General features: G+C 37.6%; 1 protein-coding gene across 2 annotated transcripts in view; it reads right to left on the reverse strand.

Moving 5' to 3' along the window:
* Positions 1–586: 586 nt before the first annotated feature.
* MINDY2 (MINDY lysine 48 deubiquitinase 2) overlaps positions 587–23402 on the reverse strand; it is a 32648-nt gene continuing 9832 nt past the window's right edge. The window contains exons 3-10 of one of the 2 annotated variants that reach the window (XR_005702971.1): positions 22731–22795; positions 20001–20159; positions 19066–19168; positions 18382–18524; positions 10635–10808; positions 9540–9713; positions 7672–8151; positions 587–5598 (exon numbers count right to left, since the gene is read on the reverse strand). Coding sequence is in view for 1 of the 2 variants with exons in the window: in XM_040077292.1 (XP_039933226.1) it covers positions 8032–8151; positions 9540–9713; positions 10635–10808; positions 18382–18524; positions 19066–19168; positions 20001–20159; positions 22731–22795 (938 nt within the window). In the remaining variant the exon portion in view is untranslated. Of the gene's footprint in view, positions 8152–9539; positions 9714–10634; positions 10809–18381; positions 18525–19065; positions 19169–20000; positions 20160–22730; positions 22796–23402 lie in introns of both variants that reach the window. The other variant, XM_040077292.1, reaches the window with a different exon arrangement.

The raw sequence follows: 23402 nt of genomic DNA on the forward strand, positions 1-23402 counted from the left end.
ACATTTAGGTTTAAACAAAAGAAATGCACTGTCTCAGCAAGTGTGTAACTTACCTTGATATGTTTAATATATCTTGCTCAATTCTTCAAAGAAAAAACCTAGGAAGTTGAATTTACTGAGTTTTGCTGCAGGAGTTTCCAAGAGAAGGTACAAGTTCCCAGTGCATTTTCAAAAGTATTTGTGCATTTGGCTGCAGTCTGTGCTTTATCAGGTGTGACAACAAACACAAAACCAAGATGAATTTATAGGGGCTAATGGATTGAATGGGCAATTTGGAAGTTTATAACCTTAAAGGACAAAGCTATAGAGAGGTACAAAAATAAAACTGTGATGTGCTTGGTTCCCTGTAAAAGTCTAGATAAGCATTCGAACAGTTAAAGCTTAATTAAATTAAAAATGTGATTGTGCATGTGTAGACATTTCACTTAAAATACTAAAACAAACTCAGATAATGGTGAAAAAACAAACTGACAAAACCTTTGAATTTATCAAAAGCTTAAGAGCACCAGAAGTCTATCCTTTTCCAGAGTGAGTTTTTGTTGGTTTTTTTTATCATCCAACCTTTATTATTAGGAAAGAACTTAAATATCTAAATGAAATATTTATTTAAGTTTGCTCACTTGAATTTATTTACATACAATGAGTGTCAGAAGACTGTTAACCAAAATAAATCTCAGTTGGGTAAAGACCTTGAACTAGAGAGAGGCTGATAACAGGAGACACTATTTTAAAAGTTAACAGAATTTAACAGCTTTGTGGTACACAAACAAAAAGGGGTATTAAGATACAGAACTGGATTTTTCTGAAAATTATTTGTGTTCAAAATTATTTTAACAATTTACAAGGAAAATGTTATTTCCTTATAGTCTTTAAAAACACATTAATACAATATAAACAATTAAGGCTTTTAAAATGCAAAACATTCAGTAGTTGAACTTGTAGATGCCATTACAGTGTTGGATAATGGTGTAACAAGATGAAAAGTATTTAATTCACATACATTGGTACAAATGCTACTGCATGACTAGATTTAATTGTGTCATGCACCTCTAAAATACAAGTTAAAAAAATTAACTTCTCCCCTCTCTTGGTAAATCCAGAGTCCCTTGCATCAGCTTTATTTTGCATTTCCTTTTAAGACTAGATTTAGAGATCAGGTAAGCATGGGGTGACTAACAGACTCACAGCTAAACTGCTGATTTAACAGAGGAATTGCACAAGTCTGGTGGCATCTTGAAGACATTACTAATCTGGAAGTACTTTGGAACTTTTCTAAACCCTGGCGTATTTTTGTGCGAGGGGCTTTTTTAAAAAACATTTCTTTTTATAAAGAGACCCAATCAAGGCAGTTAAGACAGCAATTATTTGACTTAGCACTGGAGAAGCTGGGGTGACTTCTGTAGGATTCATTTTTGTATGTTCCATCAGTTATTTCTTCACTAAGCTTATGTGTATGTGTAAAATGTGTATGTGATTATCACAAGTGATACAAATAAGGGCTATGCAGCTGGTGACCAGATAAAAGGATAATTGAAAATTACTTAAAAAAACCAAAAAACAAACTTTGATAAGAACTTGTTTTTCTGAAAGCTGTAATATAAACCATTTAACATTAAAGCTCTATCAGGTTATTCTGGGGAAACTGCTGACAGTATTTCTCACTCCCTTATAAAGAAACTGCTATAAGGAATTAACATAATACTGAGCACAATGTAACAGATTTAGAATAGATTTCTGTGGCACAGCATAAATACTTGATACTTCTATAGTTCTAAGAACTGCTATCAACAGCCTGTAAACAGTGACTACACATTGCAAAGACACAGGGAAAAAACATTCCCAGGTGTAAAGACCTGGCCAGTACAATTTGTAGCAACCTGCATTAATTGGGGTGTTTTTGCGAGTAAAAAGTATATCCAAACCAAAACCTGCTTGTTCCATCCATGTCTGTACTGTAGCTCCCTGATCAGTCACACTTTTCAGCATAATGTTACAGCACTAGTGATTTCAAGAGTTACCGAAATACAGGTGAAAAAACCCTTGCTACAATGGGTTTGTCCCTTGAAATCATTGTACCTAGGGTCACTTTTTTAAGGGGTTCTCTGAAGTGTTTTTTGCTTGCCAGTCCCTAAGAAAAAGCATGTAAGAAATCCAGAAATACAAGCATACTGCTGTAACCCAAGTATATGGAATGCAAACATATAATTATTGTAACTATTGATGATAAAAAATGAAAAAGCTGGATTACAAATAGTTTCAAAGCCACAAGCAGGTGCCTTGGTTCACTGTATCTATCTGCACTGTCTTGAAGACACTACCTATTACTATGCTTTTCCAAACAAAAGAAGGATTTTATTTCCACAGCAATACTTCTTTCCTGTAGTTAATGGATTCAGTGGTAATATCTACCCTATTTGGCAATTGGTCAAAATCCCCATCCTGTTACCTCACAGAGAACCTGGTTTCAAACTTTCAGTGTGAAGGGCTTCACTAAAACTCAATTGTAAACAAAACAGTAACTCAGATAAACCAGTTTCTGGCTCTGGTTAATCTGCAATAACAAAAGCCCTAAAATTAATAGACCCATTGCTGGTCTGATAACAAAATATTAGAGAGAAAATTGTCTGTTTTCCGAGTTATTTTGGAGTTCCCCAAAACAAGAGATGAGCAAACCCAAGGGTGTTCCCATTACTCAGCTGATTTAAGTTCTTCAAGTGATTTAAGCCACACTGGTGTTCCTTCTAATTGCAATTTTGACCTTTTCCTTGGGCAGTAAGCAGGAATAAAAACCATCACAAGGTTTCTGACAAAAATACAAGTTATCCCAGGTTTTTTGGAAACACATTCAGAAAAAAATCTAAAAATGCTAAACTAAGGTGAAATTTTCAAAAATGCTGAACATAAACTTAACTTTTCAAAGTTACAGCTGAAGTTTTAACTTGAAAAGAGCCCATCCAAATTTTCCTAAGGGCTTCAACAAGGAAAGAGAACAGGAACTTCAAGACAGAGCAAGTATCCCATTATTTCATCCAGCTCTGTGATGTGTGTCCCTGTCCACCCCCAAGATCTCTGTACATTTGGCTGAGTGTTGGACTCTGTCAAACAACCCCACTTGGTTCACGTTTGGCCCCAGCAGCACAGGCAGTGCCTCAGCTCTGCCCTGATCAGAGCAGCAGCTGCCTTTGATTTCAGCAGTGTTACGCTATTTGTAAACACTGGTGAGACTGAGCTAGCAAACGTTTCAGTTACTTTGAGTGCTGAAACTTCATCTGAATTGGCCCCTAGGATTTCCCAAAAATAGCATTATCATGTTGCACACTTTTCTATGCTATAAAGCAGAGGCAAACATGGGATCTTGACTTTCTAATGATAATTATCTGAGTATTTAAAGGTTTTAACCTTGAAAAACAAGGAATTGCCCATTTCAGCACGTGAAGCTTCTCCATGAACACAAGTAATCCTACAAAGCAGAAAAGGAAGGGGAAGGCAGATTTCAGCAAGTTCTCTAGAGAGAACTCTCCAGCAAAGAGAGCTCAGAGTGACAGGAGCTGACACTGACCAAAACTGAACATAAGGCAACTGACATTTAATAAGAATATTTGGGGCTATCAGAGGATCAGCAGAGCTAGTCCTGACTCTAAAGCACAGTGAGAGAAGAGCAGTGTGTCCAGGGACAGACACTGCCAACCTGCCAGGAAATGAACCTGCTGGGCATTACCTAGGTGAGAAAATGCGGCCACTGCACGCTGTGCCACAGCTATTTGTGTCCAAAATAACAGCAAAATTAAGGACAAAGCCTTAAACAATCTCAAGAGGTAGCAAAGGGACTTTTATATTCCAGCCTTTCTTTCCTCCTTAGCATTCCCCTGTGGCAATTCTTCCCCATCAAAGCAGATCACAGCCGAGCTTACCTCCACTGCTTTTCTCCTGGCCAAGCTGTGAACAAGAGGGAGCTGTACAGAACACTGTGAACATCACACAGGCTCTGTGTAAATGATGTGGTGTGAGAAGGTGTCACTCACCTCTTGCCATTTTCCCACCCAGCACTAACAGTCTCTGGCTACCTCTGCTTCAGAAAAAGGGATGAGCACTCGTCAAGATGAAATGCCATTTCAGGCCTTGCATGTGACATTTGCTAGGATATGCTGGACTGAATGAAGTTTTTAGAGTTACATTTTTCTTGCTACCAAGGTGTTCTTCATTACAGCACAGATGGAAAAAACGGGAGCATTCTATTGCAAACAAACTACAGCTTGTTATTTTTGCTTTTCTGTAATAGGCTTTCTAATGAGGAGTCTGTGTCAATTAACGTGCATTTCCTGAGTCACCTGTTTAATGCTGCAACCTTTAAAAATCTACTTTTTATATAAAATAAGCTCTTAATTCAGCATGTTGTATTGAAGGATGTAGTTTGTATAGATTTTCTAATAAGCATCCTAATGCAAAGAGCTGATCCAAGCAATGAACTTTGTTACAAAACCAGTGGAGCAGGAACGAAGAATGGTTCGGTTAAAAATACATCAGCTTTACCTTTCACTAGAGTATTTCCTGCTGAATGCACAAGAAAATTCCATTTCAAGAACTCAAAACTGCCTTTTATTACATACTGGAAACTTTTTTCAAGAGCTTGTGTATACAAGTTTGAAGAAACATGACAATAATTTGAAATACCAAGTGAGTAAGAGCCTGCCTGGCAATGTGAGGTTCCCAGCAGAGCCTGTGCTTCCCTTGGAGCTCTGTGCCTGTGAACCACAAGAGCAGCTCTGCAGAGACACTCTGAACACGTTATTTCATAGATGAATGACAGGGACAGCTACAAAATGTAGTTTTGCATTGTGTTTAAGTGAATTTTCAGGAATGCTAATTCCGTGCTCTGGTGTTACAACCCTCCTTTGGATCTGCTTTGTTGGGTTGCAGATTCCGTGAATGTCACAAAAAACTGGTGGATTTGAGCATTTAACAAAGTGCCTTATAGAAAAACATCTCTATGGCAGTGCTCAGGTTTTTGCTAATCTTAAGAATACTTGTGTGTAGCTTTTTTATGTCACAACTATAATGCAACAACAAAAATTCTATGATTTTGTTTTCTGTGCTAGCATTTATCTAGTGGAAAACAAGTTCTACTCTACTTTTCTGGACACTTTCATATATATATTATGTAGGTATTTGCAGCATGTGCATGCTAAATTGTATAAATAGATTTAAAATACAAATCTATACCCTTTTGCAAGAACATGAGCTGGAGGATAAAAAGAGGAAAAAAAAAAAAAAAAAAAAGGCAAATGAAGTAAACAGAAGTAGATATTGTCTTCCTGGTACTCCAAGACTGTATTGTGCAATATTGTTTTCCAAGCTCACTTCATATAGATAAAAGCAATTCTGTTCAGGTTTTTTGATCCTCAGATACTGTCAGAGATACCAGCTGTGACAGGTGCTTTTGGAATGGTTACTCCCAGTAGGGCATAAATTAAGCTTCCAGGTGAATTTCATTTGGGGTATTAGGAAGCTGAACTGCTTATAACTTTTGCCACTAACAAGTTCAACTCATGCAGCCCTAGATTTCAGGAATCCTTTACCTTTTTTCCAAAGCTTCAAGACCTGTAAAGAAAAAAGGATATTAACAGAGAACAGCATGCCTTCCATCTCAGATACCCTGAAACCCTTCACTCATCTATTGAAAGAAACAGAAATATCTGCAAGTTGGAACTTCATGATGAGCACTGCATTTAACTCTTCTTCCTGTGACCAAATGACCATAATTCTTCTAACTACAGTATATTAAGTTTCAGGCACATCAGTCTGAAACTGGAAATGTTACATGAATTCTTCTAATGTGAGCAAGGATCTTAGGCAAAGAGATAAACTCCATAGCCACAACAGCTAGATTCTTTCCAAAAGGAGTTAAAGTGGCAATACTGTCACTGAAAATAATAACAAACACTTAGCTTGACATATTTATTTTTCAAGGTCAATAAATAAATGTAAATACCCAAATTTGGAAAAATCTTAGTAACAGAATGTTTTTAAACAACATTCTGGCTTAAAGTCTCTGTTATTGACACTATTGGAATAGTTTCTCATCTACTTAAAGTAGCTAAGTCATTATGTTGGTGATCCTCCATCACATTAATTTGTTTGAAGAAGTTAGGCTGCTGCAAAGGAAAACAAGACATCAACCTTTGCACCTTTGCTTTGACATAGAAAATTATCTGAACTGCATACATTAAGTATTAAAATTACTTCTCTGGGCATGACTTTTCTAGAGAAGATATTTTTAAATTTACAGTTTATATATTAGCGACCTCCTACTTCATCATTATAAAAGGGAAATCGTAACAAAAGTGGAACAAAACAAAAGAGGAAAAGGCATGGAAGAAAAGTGATACAAAATTGGCCCTTTAATTGGTAAGACATTCTTCCTTGATCTCATTTTCATTCTAGGTTGGTGACAGATGTGTGTGATGAGTGGTTGCCATCAAGTTTGCTTGAAACAATTGTCAAGTGGCTTTTTACTGGTGACTTATGTTAGACACCCACCTTTCTAGACATTCTTCAAACACCTGGAAGCAGGAATGTCATATTCCACCTTAGCTTGCCCAGGTTATTCTGTGTGAACACTAAGGCTTAGAGCACAGATACAGAACTTGTCGAGGAGAAGCAGCCTTTTTCAAAAGTATCTACAAATCGCTAAATAGAAATTTGTATCAAACGCAAGACGGTAATTGCTATTGATTTAATGGAAGTGGAGGAAGATTTGTGGTTCCCTCAAAATTCATCAAGTGTTCTGTTTCTGCATTCTATAAATACTACAAGATGCAACATGTTTATTTGGTTCCCATAAATTAGAAAAATCTGGTTTCCAAAAATTCTAAATTAGTGATTTATAAAACAAAATATTACACCTGACCACCTTTCAAACCATCTCAGAGAGCAGTTTCACTCCTCTCACCCCTTCAGAAGTGTGCTTTTTTTAAAAATATATGATTTATAAAACAAACAAAAAAGTGTGTTTTTAACTACAGTACACTTGCTTAAATATACAAGTGGACACGTTAACGTCATGTTGAAGTTCAAGGTACTTTTGGATAAAAGGCAGATAGTTAGTTATTTTAACTCTGCATTCTTATATAGAATAATGATTATTATAGACTTTAGTATCCTCTCATCATTCATCTATCATATGGAGAGGTCAATAAATAAAAGCTTATCTGGTCCAGTTTACCTACAAGAGAAAAAAATAATAAAAGAAAAAGAAGTTACCTATAAAATTACTTGTTTAACCCTGATAATATCTGAGTTGCCATACCCAGTTTGTAGTTGCAAGAAAAGCAAACAATATTCATCTTGCTTTTTAACAAATGCCCCATTTTTTTCATGACAATTTTTGTATGCTGCCTATCAAGTCACATATTCTTGGGGCAAGAAAGCTGGCCGGGAGATGCAGTGATAGCAGTAACAAGTATAAATCTGGGTTCAAAAAAAGAACATACCAGATCCAGAAGCAAAGAAATCTGGACACACTGAGGAGGCAGTGCCCAGCTGTTATTTGGGCTCTTGTGTCATGGAGACTATACCCAGCCTAAGATATAGTTTCGTACTATGGAAGTAACACAGAACTCCATTGTGCTCGTGTACAGACTTCAGGAAAAAGCCTTACACAAAATGAATTACCTTTGTTTAGAGTAGAAGATAAAATAGCTTACTAACTGATGTAATGAGTAATGGATGTCACTATGACACAGGACTTGCCATGAGTTGTGTGTTCAGCTACAAGGTGCAGTATTTCTTATGACTAACTCAAAGCACAGCCGCATCCAACTGTGATTTGGAATTCCCTCTTGAGCAGCACGCACTATGACTTTGAAGGAAGTCCGTCTGATTGTTACAAAGTCATCCATCCTCTCTTGGAACATGAACAAAGTCCATGGGGTAATCAGGCACAGGCGGCATGTAACAGGTTTGTCTTCCTTTTTACTCCTTGTTTTTGCTTCTGAGGACATGCACTTGGCTCCGGATGGAATCCATTTTCTGTTACAAGAGAACACAGCTGTTCTTCTCCTTCTCCCTCTCCTTCTCTCGAGGTTCTTTGCGTTTGCGTTCGTTACTCACGGATTGTCTTGCGCTGGCTGGAGAGGCAGCACCTTGTACCTGCTGTGTAGGGAAAATAACATGGGAAATAAACCCAGCACCATTGCACATACAGCCTGAACTGTCACTGTGTGGTCACAAATGAAGAGTTTAAGTGTTATGTAAAGCAGCGGAATTCAGGTTTTTGGTATAACTACTGTAGGACCTCCACAAAATTGCGTATTCCTTGAAAATTAAGTCAGCTGAAAACATATTTCAAGTTTCATGTGTTCTTTCTGTTGTATCCCAATATTCAGATCAGTAATTTCAATAAAATACAGTTTCAAGCATTTCCTGGCACTTCTGTGTTACTGTACTGGAATTTTTTCTTAGTTTCTCTTATAAGTACATAATCCACATTTCACTATCTGCAGAGTAAAAGTGCTGGTGTGGACAGTGAGATAATGGTAAGGCAGCAGCTTTTTGTGACTAGAAACTTTAATAACTTGGCAAAGGGACTTGGTATACAAAGGCAACGTAAGTTTTGTTAATTCATCATCTATTCCCTCTGTTACCCATTCATAGCTGCAAATGAGCAGGCTCTTAATCCTGTTCAGCAGGTTCTTCAGTTCCTTCTACCTTTGGCAGCCAGCAGTAATGAGTCTGTGTTTTAGATAGGTACTGCTGGTTCTATTAAAGCAACATGCAGCACAAATAACACAACTTCTACATGTCAAAGTTCTTGTTTCATGCTTAACAAACTTACCAGTTAATGGTTCTGAATTACTTCAGGCCAAAGATCCATGCTTTATATAGATTATTTCTTACATGTTTGTAAATAAAAACAGTTCTCAAAGTCCTCGGGTGTTAAGAACTCTCTAAACCCAAAACACCAACTTAATATTGTCTCTGGCACAGAAGACTCAATTAAATTGCATTTTTGCATAAACATGTGCACGGATCACATTTTCAGACGATTTTGAAATCAGCTGCTTATGGGTATGGGATGGAAAGGTGTACTGGGAGAAACTGTGGATTGCCTAATTTGGAACAACACAATAGATTCCCGTGAGAGCACACTCTAAATCACCTAAAATGTACAGCAACAAACCTTGCAAGACAAAGATAAAGCTTCAACTATTATCAAAAAGTTTAGTTGAATGCTTTTTTGCAAGTAATGTAAAATACTAGCTAATACCATCTTTGGAACCTGACTTGTTAATTTATACCATCATTCCAAATTAAGCAGTATAAATGAAACCCTAATATAGAAGGTAAAGCCTGCTTTCAAGTATTTAAATGTATTTAAATATGGTGGTTGCCATATCTACATGCATGCTCCAACAATTGTAGCATATTCCTAAAGATTCTTATATTCACCTCAGGTGGAAATAGGTACAAGCACAGATGTGTCTGTGCAAATATTAATTCTTTCTAAAAATGATGATCATATTCTGTAGTACTTTTCTTACCTGGACCTGAGCAGCTGCTTGTTCTTGTTCCTGATAGTACTGAGAAGCTCTCCTGTCCTCCTCTTCCTGGAGCTTCTTTGCTAGCTCTAGATCACTGATTCCTTCTGGGATCTGTTCCCAGTTAATCTCTTGATTCTGCTGCTCTTGTTGTAGAGATAATGCCATCAGATAATCCTAAACAGTAAACTTGTTAATTAATGCTCTTTCACAGAGAAAAGAGTCAAGTCGTATCACGTGAATTTTTCAGCATGTGCAACTACACAGTGTCATCACTTCCAGCCTTATCTTCAAATGGAGATCAGGAATTTGTTTCAGAACCTATCCATAACCTCAGCTGCAGAAAGGCTGAGAACAGCTACTTTACGTGTCTGCTTTCACAATGCCTAAGCTGCAGCACAGAAAACACAAAAACTAATTAAAATTTTTTGCTTTTATGTTTAAATTCTGTTACCTAGACAGCAGCAAATCATCTGTCAGATTTCTGAGAGAAGGATGCAGTGCCTCAATTTATTAAGCATCTTACTCATTTTCCCCCAGTATTTAAAAAACAATAATGGTGATCACTATAAACTTGTTCAGAATGTAAGATTTCGTATTGCTCTGCACTTAGGCATTATCTGGTACAACTGGGCCCCGCCTCAGACATGATTTCTGCAACTCTGTGTCTCAGTAAGAACAACAAACACCCACCATGACTCACAGTCTGCTGTGGGGTTTGTCCTTCATTCAGCCAAGTGGGCAGCAGAAGTCAAAAGTTCAGGTATGACAATCTTAGTGAGCTGAAGGGAGTTTGTTATGTAGGAGGAAATTCCACAGTCTGCTTCTGTTTCCATATACAGAGCAGAGGAGACATTTCACCTGAGTGAGGATTTTGCAGAAGTGGATTCTGAGAGTTTAAAGTCCCATTTTCCAAACTACTCAGTTGGTCTTACTTTTCCTCCCTCAAAACCATATTAATACTTTCAAGTGGCACTTTTGAGAACCCCAATCTGATTACCTAAAGGAGTTTTACAGTCCCACATATGCGTGAGTGAAATTACACATAAATATGACTGAAAATCAGTACTAACTAATGGAAAGGCAGAAATCCAGTACCTGATCTATTTGATCCTGCTGCCCTCTGTAGACAGTTTCAGGGTCTGATGGAGGCCGCAGGTGGAATTCGGAGTCACAGAAATTCCCGTCACCATCCACATTGTGTAAGCTTTCCCACACAACCTTCTCCTCTGTAAGGAAGCCCTGGTCTGTCACCAGCAGGTAAAGCTGACCCTGTAGAGAAGAACAAGAAAAACTTGTAAAACTAAAAAAAATACTTTTTACAATCTAAGTAGCAGAAATTATAGAAATGTTGCATTCCAATAAAACATCAATTTAGAGTTTTTAGAAAGTTTAATAATTAAATAAATCAGCAAACAGCATTAAACCACCAGATACTAGTAGTCACTGCTAAATTAACAGCCACACAACTTCTGTGTTCCACCTTGCAACTCTTCATTCTTAATAAAAGCTCATATTGACTAGAAATTAATATAAAACATTAATATATATATGAATGAATATACTAATATATATCCAGCTATATACCTTGACAGCTCTTTAGAAACACCTGAGAAGCAGACTTAAAAACTGGCAATAAAAACTTTAAATCCCGGGAGTAATCACATTAAATTCTAAAGGCAAGTTATGGAAACAAAAGTGATCTTTCCAAACAATCCAAGAGGCATTACCTCAGAATGGCCACATCTCAGATTTCATGTTTCATAATGAGCTTTGACAGAATTTGAGGTCTGTGTCAATTGAGAGCTCTAAATTGAAGATTCTTGCTATCATTTATCACCAATAACTGCTTTTGCTGGCATTTTAGTAATTTTCCAGTTCCATAAGGCCAATTTCAAAGTCTGAAATTATAAAATGGGCTGGTCTGGAGTGAAGGAGACAATGCTACCAAGTGCAGATACCTCCAAGGCACTGGAAGGATGAAATGTAAGCTTAGGCTGAAGGGAGTGGGAGAGGAGCTGAAATCAAAGGGAAATAACTGAAGTAGGCCACAAGTAAATTTCATCCTACCTTTTTTATGATTTTAGGCTTATACTCCATATCAAGAATGTTACTATTGACCATACAGCACATTAAGACTGAAGCTCCCATTAGTATTACTGAATGTACCAGATCAATACACACAATACAAAACTTGTAGCAGTGGTTTAGCTGTAATAATCAAGGCAGTTCATCGTGACATCCACAAAAATTTGGTATTTGTATTCCAGCAGCACACAAAGGGTTCTCAAAGATCACTGTGCTAAAGTTGTACCAAAGCAAGAGGCAGATCCTCTTCTAATGATTTCTAAGGCTAAACAGGCAAGAAATGGAAACTCTGTCCATACCCAACACATCCAGAATGAGCTCCCCAAGTTCTCTGAAGTCATTCAGTAACTCTCTAAGGGAGATGCTGAAATTCCAATCACAGCTCGTCAATCCCACTCTGTTTACAGCCACCCCTCCTGGGGCTGGGAGGTCACTTGATGTAACAAAAATATTATTTAAAGACTCACATGCAGCAATTATTCCAATATTACCTAATACCATAACATGGACTTATACACAAGGCCAAATGGAATGGATAGAAAACCCAACCCAAAACCAGACAGGTAACGCTACTGTGTGTTCAAGCTTGGGAATGAGAGTTAACCAGCACAGGGGGCCTTCACAGACATAAATACAAGTGTCAGCAACAAGTCTGATCACATAACATGATCTAAGAAATCATCTGTCCCTTGGAAACCTGATTAAGAACTGAACGATACTCCTGACACTTAAAATTACCTGAAGAAATAAAAGGAAGTAATTTCGCAATGTTTCCAGTTTGCATAGAATACCTATTTCACAACATTTTGTGTATAAGAAGTCTTCAAAAAAGATCTAAAAAAATCCTAGAATTTTTCAGATACAATGTATTTGAACTTCTACGTTTTATTTTGAACAGTACATTGACTCAAAATCTAAAAAAGGGGATGGTGTGTGTGTCTCTCAGGTTTTCCTCTATTATGCATACATACATTTTTAATTACAGCCCATAAACTGTGTAGCTTAGTAATACTGAAATTGTGAAAATACTAGTTTTCCTATCTCCAAACTATTATAAGCTTATTTTTTCCCCACACAAATATTATGGCATACCATTGCCTTCATGGAATTAGAACCTAGTATCTAAGGATGGATTAAAGCTAACGCTTGTTTGAAATACAGACCTGTTTAAAATCTTAAATACAATTCATATTCTTACTTTTTAAGAATTCCTCAGTTGAATACTGATGGTAAAACAGTCACATTAGAATAAGTAATAGAAAATAAATGTAACACTGCTCCCTAATGAAAGGCAATAACCTGCATTACATATCACCACATTACCTGAACACCAGCACTGCAATTCCAATACCAACTGCACACCTTAAAACATTCTGCTTAGCAAAGCTTAGCAAACCAACAAACACGGGCTCCCTAGCACCTGATAAGAGACAGAGTTCCTGCTCACATTATTGGAATGTTAGAAAAATGGGAAATCACAGAGCAGAGATCCGAAGTCATCTTTCCCTTATTTTTAACCAACTTCTCTGTTCTCTACATCGTATTAGTACAACTAAATTGAATCCCACAAAAAAGCCCAACCAGGACCCTCACAACATCGCTAATATTCACGGAGCCTTCGGCAATAATTTCATATATAAGGTAAGAGGAGCTGGCTCTTTTGCTATGGGCTGTAAGGCAGCCTCTCAAATGGGTTTGTTCCTTCTGCTTGCAACAAGAAGATAGACTGGCTTCTTAGGCACAGTTTTAATGCCGGGCACGTTCTCTTCCCAATGCTGAAGGCGCAGGCCACATTCAGTGGCACACCCAGACTCCAGCAAGGAGTGATCCGAGAAAAGAGCTGTTATCTTTTTATCCTCCGACCTTCGCGCTGCCTGAGCCCGGGCTGCACCGAGCCAGGCCGTGCCTGGGGTCAGGAAGCAGCCGCCCTTCCCAGGCACTTCCCACATCCCGGGCCGGGGCTGGCTGACAGGGACGGGGACAGCGGCCCCGAGGGACGGACTGACGGACGGACGGGGACAGCGGCCCCGAGGGACGGACGGGGAAAACGGCCCCCGAGGGACGGACTGACGGACGGACGGGAACAGCGGCCCCCGAGGGACGGACGGGGAAAACGGCCCCCGAGGGACGGACTGACGGACGGAAGGGGACAGCGGCCCCTGAGGGACGGACTGACGGACGGACGGGGAAAGCGGCCCCCGAGGGACGGACGGACACAAGCGGCCCCCGAGGGACGGACTGACGGACGGACGGACACAAGCGGCCCCCGAGGGACGGACGGACGGACGGACGGACGGACGGACACAAGCGGCCCCGAGGGACGGACGGAAGGACACAAGCGGCCCCCGAGGGGCGGACGGACGGACGGACGGACGGACGGACGGGCACGGCGGCCCGGCTGTGCCGTGCTGCGGTCCCAGGGCACGGCCCCGCCCGGCCGAGCAGCGCACCGAGCTCGGGCAACTGCAGTAACCAACGCACACAGAAATAGCTTTCAAACGCCCCTCACCGAGAACAGGATCAACGCTTCACAAAATGTTTCTACCTTCAGAAAAATCTTAACTGACCACTTCTAGAGTATTAGCAGCTTGTCTTTTAGATTTGTTTTTAAATGTGGGGGTTTTTTAACAAATACCCAGTCTCACGGGTTAATGCTGCCCCCCAAAATACCAGCACGTAACAGGCAGCAAAAATAGCTACTACTAACTATAGTCAATATGGAGTAAAATAATAAAAGAAAGTCTCAAGTGCATAACTATTGTAGACACAGTATACTTTAACAAAGTTATGACTAATTATTTATCCTAAGAATCAATATTTAGATATTGTAGACCAATGCCCAGATTTTATAGTTTCACATATAAAAACTTTGAAATAAAGCTGAGAATAAAGCAAGATTATTGTTCCGAACTGGGATCTCTGTTTTCTGGTTTGCACAAAAAAAAACCCTCTCTGAAATGCACAGATACAGGCTACAGGGGATGGCATTAGATCTCCTTTCCTTGGATAATTTCATAATCAGATTAAAAAATTAAGATTGATGTTTTTAAACGACTTGTTCTAATGCCAATTACCAAGTTTCCAGCAATTCAGAAAACTGAAAAAGAAAACCAAACACTTGTCCAATAGCTTCATACAGTAAAGACAAAACATTTTAAGCTTTATGTTTTGAATAGTATGTAAGTATTCTCTTGGACTTCTGGATCAGATCCCTTTGTTTTTGTGAAGCTTGATGAGTGAGTGTTGTTCTATTTTTCTCGAACAGATAAAACATTCAGATATACTAATATTAAAAGGATTTTTTTAAAAGAAAGTATATACTATTGGATTCAGATTAACCCTCAGCGTAAGAACTGTACACTTATTAAGAAATGGAAAAATAAACATGTTTTTGAGCAGTTATATTCATTGCCTCTACTCTGCCCATCTTAAATGCTCAAGGAAAAATTGCAATTATTGTTATGGAACACACAAAAGTATCTGTTGAGTTCTGAAGCAGAAACACAACATTTATAAAGTAGAAAACACACATACTTAAAAATCCAAAGAGGTGTTTTGATACTTTTCGGTAAAGAACACAGGTTCTATTACAAACAAGTCTGTGGGAAAAACATTCCAACTGAACTAAGATCTTACCAAACTGATCCCCTCTTTACAGTCCTGTTTTTCCTTGATCTAGGAAATTATCATTTGATGTATTTATTATCTGCATAATGAAAAGCAAAGGCAAAAAAATAAAATCACATTTTTAACTGCTGAAAATTACCACTGTATAATCACAAGAGCCAAGACTATTAGTATGCCATTAAAGGGACGGGGAGTAGAAAAAATTATTACTTGGGCAAATGGACAAGGTACGGAAATCCAAGTCCTTTCACTAAAATATCACCCTTAAAAAATCCACACTGCATTTAAAAAATATCCCCAGTGTACAAGTCCTTGTATCAGCTGTACACCATAGCTGCCAAATAAAAACTGAAGCATTAGCTTAATTAGAATAATAATCGCTAATTGCTCAAGCTGTGTTGCTAAAAATACACTGATTTTATTACACCGACATAACTTATTAAATATGTAATTCGGTTTTGATTAACTTTATAGCTGCTTTATTTATACGTTTCCATGTATTGGTTTTGAGGGGAAAGAGTGAAAGGCAGTATTAGAGAAAGACAAAAAATAATTGCACCATTCTTGCCCTGGAAGTTCTACACCTCCATTTTCCTGGGCATATGTTATGTCTCCAGTTTTCCCAGTGGATGGACTTCTCTCCATAGTCCAGCTACTGCTGACTACTGCTCAAACTGTGAGGAAACTCCATCTGCAGAGCGAGCGTTAAACCCAGGAGATGGAAAGAGTGAAACAGTTGGAAAAAAATCACTACCCTGTAGCAACAATGCCTTTGGCACTCATATGAGTATCCTGGAGGTCCAAAAATTTCTGGATAGCTGATCTTGGCTAGAAGCCCAAGTTAAGTCTATTTCTGACTTAATACAAAAGACCCCGTAGATGTACAGCTACTGCAAACAGCTGGATAGGTTAGAAGCAGGCAAAAGAGATACTGCTGGCCTTTAAATATCAATTTAAAAATTATTTTCTGTCTTTATTAACAAATTCTGTCACGTACCACTCAGCAAAAAATCCAAATCAAAGTGAACACTGTTTACAAGTAATAACCTCAGGAACTAAAACATGTAAATGAAAATTAAACATGTAAATGAAAATTAAACACTAACTACAAAGGCAGTCCCCATAATGATTGTGAAAAACAAGAATAATGGCCTCTATTTTAAAACAGCATTTCAGAATTCTAAGAATTCTCAAAAAGCACAAGATTAAGACCACTGTGACTTAGCAGCAGCAAACCCTAGAAAGACAAACAACATTCTTCTTCAAACATTTTAACTTCATATTTCTTAGGACTTGTATTTAGTTCTTACAGGTAAAACTCAACACACAGATTTTTAGTCATGGCCTTAACCTGTTCTGTATTATTAATATTGGCTAAGGGTATTTAACTCATTGAAGTGTTACATTTTATTTCTATAAGGAAAAAGGATCTCAGCTGAGACATGTTCACAAGTATGATGCGGATAAAGCACAAACACACGCCAGGTTCTGGCCTTTAATCTAAATACTGGGCTGCAAAAGACTACAAAGAGCCTGCGTTTTACAAAACTAACCTGTATTTATAATCCACAGGTCAAAGTGATACTCATTGACTCTACTTAGTACAAACAATATTTTAGATTTTAAAGGCTTTAGTAATAGCACAAAAACACATTATTTCCAGGAGGACTTATGTATTTTATCAGGAATAGCCTTTAAACAAAGTAAAAGAGGTATCCTGCACCTCCAGATACCATTTGTACCCCAGAAGTACAGCTGTACTTCTACTATTTTCTTTTTTAAAACCAAACTGTGTTGAGGTTGTGGTTTATTCTTTCCATCCCACTCCATAATGAAAGCATAAAACAGTGTACAGGCTTGCTTCACAAGCTACCACCAGCCAATCCAAGAACTAAATTTAGAAAAGCAGAGAGCGGAAAAACTATACTCAAAATTGTGATTTAAATGAGCTACATCAGGAAGTGTAATATTTGACCACACACATATTTACTAGCTTTTGGTTATTTAAATGGAAGAAGGGAGGAGAAAGATCCTTTTACTTGCCCTACTGCTTTAAGAGAGTGGCATTGTATGCACAGATTTAAAACAGACCTCAGATGTACTCTAACAGAAAACCAAATGCATTACCTGCTTGTAGAGTTAAGCATTATTTATGAGGACTGTTCAGACCTTTAGCTCAGCTTATGAGTAGTTACTCGGAATGCCAAAGATTAGCATTGACAGTCAAGATAAACAGAGGGAGGAAAAAAGGTCTAGTAGTGACAAATGAAAGTGTCATTTGCATGAGGTACTTCTCATTATCATATAATGGCAAAACCAGTGGTTTCCTAACTTTTTTGCATGTTACACACCTCTTCTTTTTCTGCTTTTATTTCCATTATTCATAAGTACAAGTGCACATGAAATTAAAGTCTTATTAAATAACAGATAACCAAAACATAATTTTAGAAGTTCTATACAAGAGTAAAAACTCATATACTACCATCTCAGCAAAAGTAAAGTTGTTTTAGCATGAAGATGCTCCATAAATGAATGTAAACTTGCCAAGCCAGACTCTCCATTCCACCGAGGAAGGAGTCCCTGAAGCACTAACCAAGCTGACATCTGCTTTTTGTATCCTGGAATACTTCTTTCACAACTGCTACCATTTTGCTTCCCCAGATCCCTAATAAAGGGAACCAATATTGTAGCTCATCCCAACTTCTCCAAGTGTATTTTGCACAGGGATCTATTAATTTACTGGTCCAAATGTAATGCAAACTTCTAGATCCTCAGAAACAAGAAATTAATTAAATTAACCTTATCCTGCCAACCACAAACTGCAAGAAAATTTAAGCCACGTAAGAAGTGTATGTAACCATACATAACCAGAAAGAGTTAACACAGGGAGTAAACTGAACATAAAGGGAAAGGCAACAGGAAGATTTAAAGCAGTAATGGATCCCAGTGTCTAAATCACTGTAATCAATAATTCCTAAGTAACATTTGCTACAGACCTTACATTCACCATAAGCTATATTTACATATAACAACCTGCAATTTAATTTTATTTCAAGACAGTGAAAAAACCATGACTTGCTTTGAAATGAGCACACAAACACAACAATAAAGACAAAAATATTGGATGTACCTTGTATTTGGTCATGGTGCTAAAATGGTTGTTCCTGAAGAACACACAAAGTTCTCCCTCCTGGACAGCTGAAGTCAACTCACACAGTCCATGGTATGTCAATTGTGTAGCTGTGTTATTTAGGAACTGCTCAGCTACAAACCCTACAAAAGCAACACATACTGTTACATGTGTCTGTTACACACTTGCTAATATAACACCTGGTAACAATAGTAGTATTTTTCCTATCTCCCCCCTACATCCCCAAATTGCCACAAGCCTTAGTCAGAAAGGAGACAAATTTCAAAGTTCTAAAACCACAGCATTGTAAACAAACCTTCCCATGTTCAAAAATGCTATATCCACTTCTAATATTACTCATGTTTTTCATTGATGCAATGGAGTATACAATTCATATTCTAATTATAGGAGATAATACATCGCTAAGTTGAAATCTGAATGCTGCCACAATAGAGGAAGTTCTTGCCAGCTTTTGAAAAAGTGTATTGAATAGATCAAGAGAATGCCTCAGAGAAGTTGAGAAGACAAGCACTGCGCTGTGTGCCTGCCCAGGGAAAGCAGCTCAGCAGGCAGAACGCAGCTCTTCCCACTTGTACCTCTACTCAGCATGACCCACATGGAAAATATGTAACTTAGATTTGGCAGAGCACATACTTTGATAAAATACAAAAAAACATTACCTACCTTCGCTAACCAGTTCACTGTTTTCTGACTGTTTACAAGAAATGATCTTCTCCACCAGCTGATTGTAACTGCAGTTACCAACTGCTTTTACTATGTCAGCAACCTGCAGCAGGAAGGAACAACATGAAGAATTTACCTTTGAGAAGAACAGAACATAACTGCAAGCTAGTGGCAATTATTAATAAGACAGTTAGAATTCAATAAAGAGGGGATGTTATCCCCTTAAAAAATCTAGGCCAAAACAATTTGAGCAGAGTGTTACACACTTTGCTATCTCAGATCCTATTTTAAATCCCTCAGTTAACCCTTAGCATCAAAAGCTAAGGCACATGGAGAACACTGCACGAGTTGGATCAGCTGGGCCAGGATAAGTGAACAGCAACTCTCACCAAAAAGGCATGAAAAGAAAAACTCTTAGGCATTATTATTCCAGCAAAACTCACCAGTTTCTGCCTAAGTAAACAATACTACTTTATTGTTTATGAAATAATATAATTAAAAATAAATTACACTAAAGATGCAGTTCTCTCCCACCAGTTCCACTATCCTCATTTCTCAATAGCAGTGACTAATAAATTAGAATTTAAAAAAGGAGGAAAGTAACTTTGTATTCCTTCCACATGTTCGCTAATAAGCTTTCAAAAATGATGACTGGGACACCATATCCGGGGTGCTACTTCCTCAAAAAACAATTCTATTTTACAGAGTCATAGAAGGCTTTTAAAGTAATGACTATAGACCCAGGCTCTAAAAAGTTTCTGCACTAAAAAACAACACAGTCTCTATTCATGCCTCAATTCTTCTGACTAGATTTAAAAAATCCATTACTGTATTCATTACTGACTTGTTAAAATTCAGAAATACCTCCCCTCCCACCAATAATATTCAGAATAACTTTTTTTTTAAAAAAAAAAAATTGAAACAGAATAAGTTACCTGAGGGTCCACTAACCATCCATGGTACAAGGGGATATCAAGAAGATCAAACACTATGCATTCAGGTGTGTATTCAAATACTCGGACACCTGTGAACTTCACATTGACATCCAGACCTGTCTGCAACTTATGCAGAATTGCCATTGCATCACTCATATTCTGACAACAGAAAGAAAAAAAAGAACAGATGACCCAACACAGCTTTGTATACTTGGTGGTTACTCTTGTAACCCTTCATCAACTCAACACTTCAAACTAAAACAAAATTTAAAAGAGTAAATTGCCTAAACAAATGTTTCAATGCACATTCAGGTTACACATTGCGCCAGAAGATAGCTGAAATATAGGAATCTCCCTCCAATCACCTCTACCTGATTGTTTCTTCTTTTACACCCATAAACTAGTCTTAGGCAGTTCTGATTGCTTTTAGGTCCATTTCCCAAAGCCACAAGACAGATGTTTGCAAGAAAACTCAATTATAAGGGAATCTTCAAGGGATTTTCTTGAGGTTTCTTCTCCTCTTTTAAGCCTTACAAGTCAGGCTGAAGTACTCATCACTAAATAGTGAATGAACAATAAGACCTACACAGACCCACTTGCCAACTCTAATTTCAGGGCTCAATACTAAGAATCTTCATTGTTCACCTTTTTTTTTCTCTAATAAAACACATTTGCTATCTTATTGTGGGCATACCTTTAAATAGCCTGTAGATTCTACTGTACAAACAACTCACGAAAATAGCACTTATTAGAGTAGTGATCCCAATGGAACCCTAAGGAGAATTATCAAGTTTTGAAGTTCCAATCACAGAAAGGAAAAATGAGCCAAAGAAAATGTGCTTTGAAAGACAGTTATCTTGAACCAACAGATTAAAAAAAAAAAAAAAAAATCCTGACATGCAGGAAAAAGAATTTTCCACTAAGTGAGAAAAGCCCACAAAGAGTATGGCCAGAAAGTCTGTGCAAAGTATTTGGGGAAACTGAGGCACTTTGTTTGTTTGTTGTTCGTTTGGGGGTTTTTGGGTTTTGCAACATTCTGTTGTTTAAGAGGAACTCAGGCTTATGTCAATAGGAAAAAAAACATGACAAAGACCAGAAATACAGATTGGACAGGAGATGGAGACAGCAAAGATTCACAGACTAAAACCACTAATGGTTAAAGACAGTTGCTTCTGTTGTCTTCTGACCAGAATCTGCACTTGAGCATGGCTGCTATAAATGAGAGTTTTAATGCCTGTAGCCCTTTAACTGCACTGTTCTGTCACGTTTCCATGACCGGGAAAGGAACAGCTCCCACCACCTTAGTACATTTTGCTTCATCCCACTGGCAACTTTGTCATGTCACAAGGCTTAGAATTTAGTGAGATTTTGAAGTAATTCTCAAGACTGACTTCAACTTTTACATTTTTATCATTTTAAAGGCAAACCAATCGACCCTAAGAAGTGCATGTCATTAGCAGGGACCAGATACCAAACATAAAAACCTGTCTGAGGTGTTCCAAAAGAAATTTTGCCAAAATCTTACTCTGCTAAATGAATAAGAAGTCCATAGTAAGTCAGCATTAGCTGTCCGCAAACTCAGATCGTACATCTACAGACAATCGCTACATTGATTTTTTACTGTTTACTTTACAAACAAAGCAGGATTACATCAAACGGACCAGAAAACCACAGAAGTTTCTCACTACAATTTCAACATTATCACTTCTACTTTAGCTATTTCCACACCTTCAAAACAACTTAGGAGATTTCTACAACAGAAGGCTTCTTTGAAATTACACAGTTAAAAACTTAAGGTATGTAACATTTATGTAAACAAATCCATATATTTGAGCATAAGAAAGCTATAGAGGTTGTACTTTCACCAGGTATAATAGTTTTCATCACCCTCCTGTAAGCTGATTAGAGCTATAACCTTCTAGAGCACAGAATTGTTTGGGAAAAAATAGCCAATTTTGTTATTACAAAAGTAATTCCTGTAATCTCATACAAATCAATCTCAAGTTATCTGATTTGATTTTTAATAACTGAATGAGAACAGGAAAAAATTACTTAAGAATAAACAGAACTCCCTTGAAACCTTATACCTAATAAAAAATTCAAATTCATTTTTCCACGAGTAACCAAAAAAACCCAGCTATGACTACAGACAAAGCTTGGAAAAGATATACTAAATTAATAGTTTTTAAAACTAATGGCATTATCTTTAGAATAGAAAGAATTCTGCAATGACATATAAAGAGTGGCCAGTTCAAATAATGTTGCCTTCCATAATATGGCACCGACCTGTTTCTGTACATCACCATTAAGACTCAGTTTACATCCTCAGAGAAACTCTGGCAGTCACCACAGAACAGAGCAGCTCAAGGACATGTAACAGAGGACTTCAAAAAGCAACCACCCTGTTATATACTTTTACTAGTACCTTTGTGTTACAGTTCCTCAATAAAACCCATTTTACTTAATTTCTCTCATAACAGGGGGAAAAAAAGAGTGTCTTGTGTTAATAGATAGTGAGTTTTTCTTCACTAATAGCACATGTATAAAATTATTACTCTACATCAAGCCCAGAAAAAAAACAAACTACAAACAACTGTGTCTATGCTTCTGGGTTTTAACAAGGTGACAAACCCTAGGTGAGAAAGGTAGTGCTCGTTTCCTCAGACATATGCAACTGTGTTTTAGGAGCAACTGTGCTTCCTGTGTTTAAGAAAACTGTGTTTTCCTTACCTGCTCATAATTAAGTCGCTGAATTTCAGATATCTCTTTAGGTTTTGCGTCAAGAATGTAGTCTCCTAAAAGAAAGCAAAAATGAAATTCAATTTATTCCACACTCAAAGCTTCAACATTTCTATGAATATTTCTGACTAAAGCTGACTGATAATAAATACCACAGCTGAAGTTTTCTACCAAATTAATGAGATCACATTGTTTTATGACCTGAATTATAATTATGGAGTAAAATATGAATATAAAAAACTTAGTATGATCATATTAAGAAACAAAATTCAAATGGCCAACACTGTTACTAAAGCAACATTTCATAATCTCTTGGGGTATATTACCAATCGCTTAATTACTGAAAAACTAACTTACCTCTGTACCTCAGCTTAAAAATATAAAAAGGTCAAACTGTTCACAGTAAGGTATGTAATTCTGGGCAGAATTTAAAAAGGCAACCACTTATCCTGACTGATACTGTGAATGTTTTGCCACGTTTTATACACCAGTAATTCTATAAAACTTGTTGTGCTAGTTTTGACTGCAGTACAGTTAGCTCTCTTCACAGTGGCTGGTGCGGGGCTGTGCTTGGATTTGTGCTGAACACAGGGCTGATAACACAGAGATGTTTTTGTTATTGCTCAGCAGGGCTCACACAGAGCCAAGGCCCTTCCTGCTTTT

The sequence above is a fragment of the Hirundo rustica genome, chromosome 13 (assembly GCF_015227805.2).
Source record: "Hirundo rustica isolate bHirRus1 chromosome 13, bHirRus1.pri.v3, whole genome shotgun sequence".
NCBI lineage: Eukaryota > Metazoa > Chordata > Aves > Passeriformes > Hirundinidae > Hirundo > Hirundo rustica.